Source organism: Vicugna pacos, chromosome 5 (assembly GCF_048564905.1).
Source record: "Vicugna pacos chromosome 5, VicPac4, whole genome shotgun sequence".
Taxonomy (NCBI): domain Eukaryota; kingdom Metazoa; phylum Chordata; class Mammalia; order Artiodactyla; family Camelidae; genus Vicugna; species Vicugna pacos.
In genome coordinates, this window is record NC_132991.1 from 59239825 (window position 1) to 59251886 (window position 12062).

Genomic DNA, 12062 nt, shown 5'->3' on the forward strand with positions numbered 1-12062 from the left:
ACCTCACAGGTTTATTGTAAAGATTAGATCCTGTATCTGATGAGTATCCCATAGCATATTAATGTAAAAGTCAATTAATGGTGGGAAAAAAATTAAGTTGTCACTGATGCTATGAACAAAAACCATTCTAGAGGTGAAGGAGTAAAATTATGGATCTAGTTCCCATCAAAATTCCTAAACTATTTCACTTCATCATTAATTCACTTCTGCATTTTTTCCCATTCAAAATAGAAGTTTTCAGATCTCAACCTGAATCTCTCATTGTAATAACATTTTCATCTTTCAATAGCATGAGTTTTATCACTCTCTGTCTCTTTAGAAGAGTTGTCAGGAACTTCTCATTCTAAATCTTCAATATGGCATCCTCCGTTCCTCTGGAGAGTAAGGTCCCTCACTCTCCAAATTTTATCTACTTCAAACCAGCTCTTAGATCTAATCAAGCCAGAGTCCTCACCATTCTCCAGGGATATGGAATTAATCTCCAACCCTTAGTGTTCATAAAGCATGGTCCCTGTTTATGGGGCTCAGAGTGTAGACAAGGAGACCAACTGACTATGACAGACTAATAAGAAGCTGCCTGTCTTTATGAGCAGAGGTCTGTGGTAGAACAGGTGAACTGGTGCTTATGTCAGTCAAGAGTGGAGGTAGGGTGGATGCAAAGGCTGGGAGAAGCTTCAGAGAGGAAGCAACAGCTGAGTCAGTCGTTTAAGAATGAGCGTGATTTTAGTTTGGGCAGAGGGAGCCACATGACCAAAGCCTGAGAGTAGGTAGTTCTCCTCCAAGGCATTACAGCCAATGGCAGGAGGGATGGCTGAGGCTGGAGAGACACACCTGATGAAGCTGGCAAGGCCCAGGCTGGGAAGTTCTTTGATGTTACCAAGAAGCCTAAAAATAGCAGTGTTCCTTTTCCTGAATTCCTGGTGCAACTATTCTTTATGACTTATTTTTGCCAATTTTTAAAAGAGTTTTAACACAAGTGATTTACAGGCCCCTAGAGAACCAGGAAAAATCCTGAAGTTCTTTTATTTTCTTTTCAGGTCTTTCCAAGCAGTGCAGTACATAGGATTGGAGGTAGCATGACAGAGATGAAAAGTATGGACTTGGGGTTTGAGTTCCTCTCTGATGTTCTCAACATCCCCACTTCTACTGGGTGAACTTAGGCAACTTACAGCATCTCTATGAGTGTCCTTTTCTTCCATTGAAAATGAGGATAATACCAGTTTGTACATGATAGGCCTCCTATAATGAATCGATGCATGCTTAACAAATGTTCACTACTTAATTATTGTTCAATAAGCATTAATTGACCACCTACTACAGGACAAGACTTGTGTTAGATTCCTATTATACAATGATTAGTTAAATAAACAGGGGTCTATTTGTGACCTAGTTTATATTATTATAACTATTATATTAATGTAGATCTTTAATAAATACTAATAAAACAGATTAATGTGTTTCAGCCACATCAATATCCTGTCTGTGGTTGGACCAGTTCCTCCTTGCCCTGGTCTTGGAGTGTGTTACATGACTGGTTGACCGACAAGAGCTGCCACATCCAGTGTTTATGGAGCCCGCCAATTACGCAGCTGTGTAGCCTTATCAGCTCTTATTCTAACTGGGTTCAGTAGGTGAACTGACCTTGGAGGTGACCCTAGATGAGACCAGTCTCAGGAAGATGACTAGGCATGCTCAAATCTAATTTTTGGCATGGCTCAGTCATATTTGTGCTTGTTGAACTGTTCTCCAAAACTTTTGATTTCTAGAACTCTGGAAAGCAAAAGTCTAATCTTCAAAATAACTAATTTTGTACACGCTATTCCACACTAAAGCAATATTTTTGATTTTACTGCTGGTGAATTGAGTGTTCAAAAGTAAGCACTGCCTAAGTTCTGGTAGATGTGATGATTACTTGCTTGATGAAGGGATCAAGCACCTGTCAGTCTGTAAGGCACAGAGCCACCAACAGCAGAGAAAGGGATCAGAGACAGGTATTATAGACAGAGAATTGAAAGTCATTCTTAAAGACAACCTGGGTCTGCTGGACTCAGGCAGAAGCAGTGAAACAACTGAGTCCAGTGGCAGATTGCCACAGTCCTGCCAATCAGAGTCATTTAACTTCTCAGCACAATAAGAATAAATTCTGTAAACAGATTACTGGTCAGTCTGTTTGCTCATGGATTGTATTGTTCTAACTTTGTCTGTAATTATTTGCTGCCAGTCTAGTTTTTGTTTAATTTTTTTTCATCAACTCTGTGTCCTGGGTATAGTGTATTTCTGGGGGCCAAAGTTTTCTTTCTTCCCTCCGGAGAAAATCCTAAGGTACCTCTCAGTAACATCCAAATCTACAGTTAGGAGTAGGGCACAAACCTACATTTTCCTCTGTGCAAAAAAAAAAAAAAAAAAGAATTCACTATCTTTAGTCTTCTTCCACACTCTCTCTTCCATTTCCTTTTGGTTGGTCTAATAGTTACTTCAAGTTCTATTTTGATCAGAGGTTATGATTCCTTATTTATATAAGCTATAGCTTCCAAGATTGACGTTAGGCAAAGACTTTTCCACAATGGAATTTTAAAAAGTGTTTTTAAACTCATATTCTAAAAGAAATTTGAAAACCTTAAAGAAGATTCTAGAAGCAGAAATGGTCACTATAGGTACCAATACATAGATAGTTGGAGTGGTGTAAATTTGGGAGGTCTAATTTTCTATGTACTCTAACTTAACTTACTGTGCATTATGTACCCAAGGAAATGTGTGTGACATTTAGAGCTATGACATCGTGTGCCATCAAATGTAAAGAAATATCTTACATATGTTAAATACTTGATGTATAGTTTTGAGATTACTTTGGAGAAATAGATCTCTTGGGAAGCCATGGGTTGTAATAAAATACATTATCTTCATCAGAAAATTAGAGGATATAGATGAAGGTGTCTGGGCAAGAGGACATCCCGTGAGAGAAGCTTGAACTAATGTTAACCAAACACCAACAAAACAGCTCCATGGTTACACTGGAGAGGTGATGAGCAGCTGCTGGGAGAAAACATTTGGGACTTTTTGAGCTCACCTCTGACCTGCATCAGTTGCATGGTGAGTCAGTGCTTTTTAACCTGAAGTAACCTGACTGAATAAATTGACTCTCTGTAATGGTCCTTGATATGTGAAGTCATAGCCCCAAATCCCACTTTGTTTCACAACTGAGCAGTGTTTATATGTGAACCAAACTATTAGTGAGTTGTAGACTGTGACAGATGGCAGAGAAAGAAGGCAGCGAAGCAGAAGCTCAAGTCATGGAGTAAGCTGGAGAAAGCCAGGCAAATCTTAGACATTGCATCCTAGGAGTGGTGAAGGAGGGTATTATCTCCAAGGGCCTCAGCTGCTTGAAAAACCCCTTGTCTTTAACATTGTCCAGAAAAACAATTAAGGGGCCAAATTCTAGATATTCAGCACAGACTGCCTCCTGGGGATTGGGCTTGGAGAGACTCATTACGGTAGGGACAAATCCAGAGTTGCGATAATGGGCACGTGCCAACGTGGCTCTAGTCAGCCCCAGGCTGGCTGCCATCAATATGGCAGAATCAGCATGGGGATCAGGTAGCTGAACCAGTATTTGCTCCAGGTTTGAAAGGAGAACTCAGACATCACTTGAACTCATTTTACAAACAGCCTCTGCGTCAGTCTTGGAGAAGTGTGAGGACTGACTGAAGGGGAGTTTCACTAGTCTTGGCTCAAATTGTCTCTTCAATTAAATTTAGCAGTCATTACTGAGCATTGATACATGTGTTGAGTATTGTGATATAAAATAGTCCATTTTCTCAAAGAATTTACAATCTAGTGTGGAAACAATAAGACATATTAAAATCACAATAAGGCAAAAATGCAAGTTCCTTGAGAGAAATATAAACAAAAAACTATGCTGGATTCAAAGACAAAAGATATATCCTACGGGATATATCTAAATTGGCTTCATGGAAAATGTCAGCTTGAGGAAAATCTTGAGAGGTAGGTTCTTGGAGAGGGAGGCATGTCTCCTAAGTAGAGGAGTTAGCATAAGCAAGTCGGGGACCAGGGAGCAAAGGTTACATTTGCATTTCGTAATATATACCAGTTTGGCAGGGAGTCAAGCATTTATGATAGTATGTTGGAAGGTGAGATTGGAAAATTGGCTGGAGCCAGATTGTGGAGGGCATTGCATATCAGAGTGGATGGGCTATCATTACAGCGTTTAAGCAAGTTTATTCCTAAAAGCCTTTTTGCGCCTGACGTCTGGGTTATATATACCCTTAAATCACAATTAAAATTACTTAATTATAACGTACCTTGAATAATTCAAGCACAGAGCCTGTTTCTTTTCCCCTAAACTACAATAGATTTCTTTTGCTGATTTAGAGATTTCAAGTGCAGTAGAACTCTGTTATAAACTTAGGAATATCCTGGGTCAGCTTATGTCTCCTGTAACCATAAACACCTGAAACAACATCACTTTCCTATAATAGACACATGAATCCCTAGCCCCAAGATGAGGGAATCCATTATGTCATTTATGTCACCTACAGCCTTACCTTTTATTTTCTGTATTTTTCTTAACCTAGTAGAGTGTGATAGGAGCCAACAAAGTCACTTCCTTCCAAATCAAAGCATTCAACTTCACTTTAAGCTAAATTTTGAGACTTTCTTTAGTATATCTAATGATGGGCTAAGGTTCAAAGCATTTCAGCTGAGCTCTGACCTTATTGTCTTAAAACATCTTAGTAAAACTTTAGATATTGTAAGAATCACTAGGCCCAGAGTCTGTAAAATACTCTCTGTGCCCTGCCTCTGCTAAAGCAGGCACTACGTAGTAAAGGAGGAGAGACAATGTAGGACAAGTCCTACTGGCCTGGCAAGGGTCCCTCCTAATTCCTCATGACGTGTCCGGTGCAGGTGACACCTTCTCGAAGGTGTGGGTAGGCAGTTAATTTATGGAGAGTAGGAGGTGTGGATTCAGCTTTTTTTTTTTTTTTCTTTTCCAGTGGGGCATTATCCAAATGATACTCATTCTCTCCTGAGTCTGGACTTCATGCAACAAGCAGTTACTGGATATTACTTTAAAAGAAGCAAAAGCCACGAAAAGATCCTGGTCTGTGTCCTTGTTTGAAAGGAAGAATTGGTTGAGAAGTGCTCCTTGGTCAAGGATTAACCCAAGGGAAAAATCTAGCAGGAAGAGAAGATCTGTGGGTTTTTCACCCCATCCCTTAGGAAAGCTATGCCGTGAAAAGGCTTCTGACCCATTGACACATAGCAAGTTGGACGGGGTACCAATTCTTCTTTTGAGGGGTGGAGAAGAGAAGACTTCTCTCGTTCGTGGCATCTGAAGGATGGCTTCCCAGTTTCATCAGCTTCGGGTTCTGGTCTGGAAAAACTGGCTAGGTGTCAAAAGGCAGCCGGTAAGTAAAATGAAGGAAGGGGGCCCTAGGATCATTGCTCCAGGCAATTTTAAAATATAGTGCTAAAGACAGGTAAAAAGAGAAGAGTTTTACATCATTTTCTAAAGCAGAAATAACATATTTAGAAATCATCCCTGCATCTGTCTTACAGCTTATGGGACAAGTCTAAACGTGCACCCGAAGATGCCTTTTGATTTTAGTAAATTAAAAGAATAAACCAGGACATGCCCCGGGCAAAGAAAAGGATGCACCTTGATACTGCTTGAATTGGAACTAGTGTTGAATTCTAGGTTTCAGGCCAAAACAGTTTCAGAAATTTTCTTAATGAGTTTAGTGAAAAATGAGATGAAGAGAAGTTTCAGATGAAAGGTATAGTAAGTAGGGGAGAAATGTACTTGAAAACCAAAAATGATAGAAGAGTTGGTTGAAAAGAAAGATAAGGAAAGGAAATAGTTTGAAAAGCTTCCAGGAAATTTTAAGTATCTAAAAATTATTGACTTGAAATGCCAAACAAGGGTCAATATATGTGCCGTGCATCGAGACCATTATTGAATCACTTTAGTGCTACAGTCTGGCTGCTCTGCTTATTGCAACATCTGTTTTGTGCTCTTACACTCATGTTTGCTTTTTAAATTACATAGCCAGCTAGTAGATCCTCTCCAGATAGGCTACAGAGAGACTGAGAAAGGAATTCACTTCTGTGAGTTGTCACGTATTCAGAACAATGTCTGAAAATTGGAGCAATCCAAAAAGGCACGCAATATACTTCATTTTAGAGTGGTAATTCCCAACTTTAACTGCATAATATAAATATGCAAATAATATGTGTCTTAGAAATCAAAGTTTTATCTATCCACCTTATCTCACTCTATGTTTGCTTTCAGGGCCTGGCACCTTAAGTGATCTGCCATATATATTAAGAGAGAAGTTCATTTGCCTTTGTGAATTTGGTGGGTAGGATTTAAAATCACAAGACATTTTGCAGTGGCATGTTGGTGGGTATTGGACATAAAGTTTTAAATCATTAATATTTTTATTTTATTGTCTTTAAATTGGAAATAACACAAAAGTAAAACTTTCCATAATTTCTCCATGGTAGGCTCTATGTGGAACTCTGCAGGAAAAGAGTCTGGGGAGGTGAATTTGGTTAGAAGACAAGAGTTGGCTTCTTGGTTTTTCTCCTCACCAGCTACATGACTTGAACAGCACATTACAATTTCTCTGAGTACTGGTTTTCCCATTTGTAAAGTGGGCATGAAGTCTACCATACCTCTTATAGGATGGTAAGAACCAAACATACTAATGTATTCCAAAGTGCTTTATAAATGGTGGAACACTCAGCAAATAGATTATAGAGGGGTTTGGGGAAATGTCTGTGTCATATTTTATTCAAAGTAATAGTGAAAGGAAATCTAGGGGAAGGGAGTGTGGGAGAGAGAAAGAAATTTATATGCAGTAAGGTTCTTAAGTGATGAAAACTCAATAGTTCAAAATAAAAGAATAGAGGAGCTGAAAACTCATCTGTGTTGTTGCTGATAAGCTGAATGCTGAGGTTGTATATTTTCCTTACAACTCAATTTTACAAAAAAGTTAAAAATAAAATACCCTCAGGTGAATAAATTTTTCCATTGAGAAATTTTATCTTTAGAAACTTTAATAAGTTTGTTCCTCACCTGTAAAGTAGCTGTCATATCAATTTTCTACTTTAGAGTTTTTCTCCATTTTAGTCAATTTCTGCTGGACATGGCAAATTTAGAGGAGATGGAAGTCAGGTATGCTAAAATATTTTTACTCTGATCCCTTATATTATTCTTATGTAGCCAGAATCCCTGAAAAGTCCCTGATAATTATACTTTTGCCTAGTGAAAGAGAAGACATGAACTATTAGTTCATTCTGGGACATCAAATGATTCAGATCTTAAGAGCACCTTGAGAGAATGGGATCTAGGACAGATAAGTCTTGGCTGCAAGAAGTGAGATCATTAGAAGTTCAGAATCTGAGGTAATACAGAGGGCCCATCTGAATCCATTATGACTGACTAGAGGGACACAAGAGACCTTTAGAAAATAATGTTGCCAAAAGAAGAAGGAAAGATAATTCTAAGTGGAAGGCTGTAGAATAAAGGAAGGTATATTTCCTCATAGTTTTGCCTAGAACCAGTCCTAGGTCTTGGTGCTGGGAAAGAAGACTTGAGGACCCAGCATGGGAAGGATATACGTGTGCCAGTGTTACTTAAGAGGGAAGAATGAAAAAATCAAGAGGCTGGAAAGTTAGGATTAAAAATCTAAAAGGAGTTTTTTTTTTTATAATGTGAAGAGAGAAAATATAGGTGAATTAGAAGACAAAATGTGAGAAGGGGTTTATAAATTTGAGGAGAGGACACAGTCTTTGTATAGGAACTGGACTTTGTCATCCATCAAGGAATTATTTAAAATGCAAGTATTTTTATCTCTATTTTTGTAACTGTTCTGAATTTGGCACTTTAAAGTATACTTTTATAACCAGGGAAATACAAGTTAAATTGTGTGACACTAGAAACATATAGTTCTTAATGAATGTCAAAGAAAAATGTTAGTATCACCTCCATGACCTCCTCTTCCACTTTATTTTCAAGAAAGCAAGTCAGTGGGAAGAATAGTCTATAAGAGGAAAAAATTAGGAATCTGCTAATGGAGAAACAAATGATATACAAGAAGAAAAACAAAAATATAGTAAAAATATTAAAGTTGAGTGAGGATTACTGAGGAAATTTATTATAAAAGTATATAGCAGACTAGAAAGTGAGAAAAGAATTTCAAGCAACTATGCAGTCTATGAAATAAAATGACAATGGAAAAAGCTACATGTTGACCTGACTTCAAAAAAGGGAAGACGGAATCTTTCATTTTTGAGGTGACTTTCCTAAAATTGTTCTTAGAGTTAATGTTCTGTCTTTTTTATGAAATCAAATGTCAGAAATTTGGACTGTTGGGGGTTATCTAACTGTCTTAATTTTATGGGGTCCCTGTGAGCTCAAGGAACTTGTCTAGAGTCACACAGTGAATATAAAAACTCAAAGTTAGATTCTTCCCCAAAAATGGATCTGTTCTTTCCATTAGCTCCTGCTGCTTCTCTGTTACTCCCAAATTGAGTTTCCTTTCCCAGTATTCTCTAGTCCCTGTCAGAGTTCAGCCCACCAACAAAGGAGGCAATTGTTAATTGCTAAGGAGGCCTTAAATATTGCTGTTTTTTTTTTTAGTATTAGTGGTAACACCAATTCTCAATTATATTGAAAAAAATGAATACTAAAGGAGTGTGAAAAAATACATTAGGCACCAACAGAAATGTTAGGTAATAGAGAAAATCAATTAGATGCAGTCGCTACCCTGCTGGGCTTATAATTTAACTCTAAAAAATAATGGAAAAATAAACATACGTTCCACTGGAGATGGTTAGCAACAGGGAGGCTCACTTAATGAGATGCTAGTTAATGACAGGAAACAGAGTCCTGGGACAGCAAAGAGACTGCAAGCTTAAAGACTAGATAGTGCAAGATAAGAATTTATCTTTCATTAAGAAGATAGGTTCTAAATAGGCATTTCAAGAAGTAACTGTAAGTCTGTATAGAAGTGGAATCTAATTCCAAACTTATGATCTGAAGAAAGAAAGTTATTTTCAGCTGTTTATTTTCTGTTGTAACTGTTCAGCTAGTGGATCACACTTTAGCTCAGTTGATGATAGACCTAGTTTTTCTATCACAGACATTCCCACAACTTGATAAACTTCTAACTTGGGTCAAATTTGACACTTCCTCCTTAATCCTCACCTTGCTCATGTAACTTTCCCTCATAGTGGCTAAAAAAAAAATGAACACTTAGCTTGAAAATTTTGGAGCAGGTTGGTCCATGCAGTAAAATTTTTTTTTGATTAAAACAACTTAGAATTAAACTTGAATCCCACATTTAATTCTGAATCAGATTAAAATGAACTAGGTCTTGCACAATTCACTCAACTACATGGTCAAATGTTCCAGGCTCTTCTCCCACTTCTGGATCTGTACCATTTACTCCTTTAATTCCTTTTAATTGTTCTAAAATTTTAGATCTACTTGTTTATAATGGTTCCTGGCACATAGCAGACATGACCATTTTATAGTTTAGTCAATCAAAAAGTAAATGAGATAAAGATGTTTAGAAATGGCAGCAATAGAGAGATAAAGTCCAGTAAAAATGTGTTGTTTTCATAAACATCATAGAAAGTTTAACAATCTTCAAAATGTATTATAATCTGTAAATATGGATTTCAGAAAATTGTCTTGATCTGAGTTTTCAGAGGGGTCATTTATGTGGATGGCAGTGTGAACTAGCAGAAAGCCCAATTAACTGAGGACTCTGTGCCACTTTTGTTTCCTTGTTTTGGGATGAAACTAAGGTTTATTCCAGATCTACAGTATCAGACTCTTATTTCTGAATATAAACCTTGGAATCCCCTTGTTGACACCAAGTAACAGTCATCCTTGGCTTATGAGACAATGCAAAAAGTAAAGAATAGAAGAGGAAGGAAAATAATGTATACTTTATATTTGAAAAGGCAAAGTTTATCTTCAAGTTTGTAATAAAAAGTTATGATTCTAGGTTATAACTTAACCTTTGAATGACTTTTAATGCTGTTATAGGCTGAACTAATAAAGGTATAGTACTGCAATCAAAGAAAGCTAGTAATGCATATCTGTAGTGGTTTGGCTACAGACTCAGTGGTTAACTGTGCAGGTGCTGAAGCCAGGCTCCCTGGGTCCAAATATCAGCTCCTCCATTTAGTGCCTTATGGAATGAAGGCTTATTTAGTCTCTTTAAGATTCTAATTTCCCATCTGCAAGAGGAAATGAGGTGATTATATTAAGTGAGGTAATGCATGTTAAGGGTTTAACATAGCATCTTGCACATTCTCAGCAGTCAGTAAATATTAGCTATTATCATTTGGAGTACTTTAGTGAATTTTGATACCAATTATAAGAATACCACTTGACAACAAGAATTCATTCATCCTGGGTAAGATATTTAGAAATCATATTAAACAGGGAATTGCTGAAGGAACTGGCCGTGGTACCCAGAAGGAGGGAGGACTTTGTCTGTATTCAAATACTTTAGAATTTTCCTGTGGAAGGGGAGACCAAACTAAGACAAATGAGTGTTAGTCATGAGAAGGAAGATATCACTTTGACATGAGCAAAAAAAATGTCACATTCTGAGTTGTCTAATAATGAAGAAGTCTCATGAAATAGTGAACTTCTAGTCACTAGAAGCATTCAAGTACAGGCTACATAACCGTATTGCAGAGATGTTTTCCCTAACTCTTGATGTATCAGTCATTTTGGACTTCTTTCTTTTCCTGGAATATTCATTCCACCCTCTTTCCCGTCTGTGGGTCTTCACCCATATGTTTCTTCTGCTTAAAAGACTCCCACTTCTTTCTCACGCTCCACCCAACACATGTATCCTTTCTTCTGCCTGGCCTTTTCTCATCTTTTAGGTTTTAGATTCAGCTCCCGTCACTTTATCTTCCTTCTTGGCTTCCTGTGACTTAGCATTTTATTATAAATTTTTTTAATGTTTCCATTTCGCAAAAGACTGAAAATTGTAATTGCTCCAACCTCAATGCCTGGTACACAGTAGGTGCTCAATAATTTTTAACTGTATTAATGAATGTATAAGCCTTATATAAATGATTACTGTAGTGTGTATCAAATTAAGTTTCCTTAAGATTCTTCAAGACTATGATTCCATGGAGGGAAATGGAAAAATCTTCATCCTAAACATTTTACTTTTAATTATTTTCAGAATTAAGCAAAAGAATCCCCATTGAAATTTGGAAATTGTACTGATATTCAGTATCCTTCATTTCAGACACAACCAACTTCAAACCACTCTAGTGCAAGGAAAACAAACTCAAATGTCTATAAGGGCAAGACAGATAATGTGACTATGTGAAGTAGGCCAAGCATAAGACAGTAGGAAATGATGACATTTATGATTAAGACTAGAAACTGAGCATCCTATTTAAAGGCATTCAAATAATAGTCATTTCCTCAAATTTTTAAATCTGCAGTATAACATTAAAGTTCAACTGTATCTTGTTTTCTTATTTACTTTTAGTGAAAATGATAAGATAATATAATAAAAATAGTGGCCTCAAATGGAGTCAGGTGGACTAACAATTATTAGAATAAGGGGTTCTGACAAAGTGTGAATGACCTAAATTTGAAATTATGTGCTTTGTGAAGATTTTCCAGAAAACTAGATTTGAAAGGTTTTCAAAGATTTGAAACAATAGTTCTCAACAAATGCAGAGGCAAATGTTACTAGGTAATTCAATTGAGTTACAAAGTACTACAGCTCAGCTCTAAATGAAAATTTTGGAATGAATTTACATTTGGCTCATTCAAGGAATTTCTTAAGATTTAAACCTAGAATTTTGAGCAGATGACTTCACTGACTTCAAGGTCACTGAAATGTACCCTCTTATCATTAATTCTCCAAACCTTACCACCTGCATGCAACAGGCTAGAGTTCCTGCATATAAAATATGTTTTTTTAAATCTCTTATTGGTCTTTTATCTCTTCTTATTTCCTGTCTTTAAAAATTTGGTTCTAGATTTT

The 12062-nt window shown here is 36.9% G+C and overlaps 1 protein-coding gene across 2 annotated transcripts in view; it reads left to right on the forward strand.

Moving 5' to 3' along the window:
- The first annotated feature begins 5022 nt into the window (after positions 1-5022).
- Positions 5023-12062, forward strand: part of ABCA12 (ATP binding cassette subfamily A member 12) — a 152655-nt gene continuing 145615 nt past the window's right edge. For both annotated transcript variants that reach the window (XM_015244190.3, XM_072961325.1), the window contains exon 1: positions 5023-5426. In XM_015244190.3, coding sequence (XP_015099676.2) covers positions 5358-5426 — 69 coding nt within the window. In that variant the 5' untranslated portion in view covers positions 5023-5357. The remainder of the gene's footprint in view (positions 5427-12062) is intronic.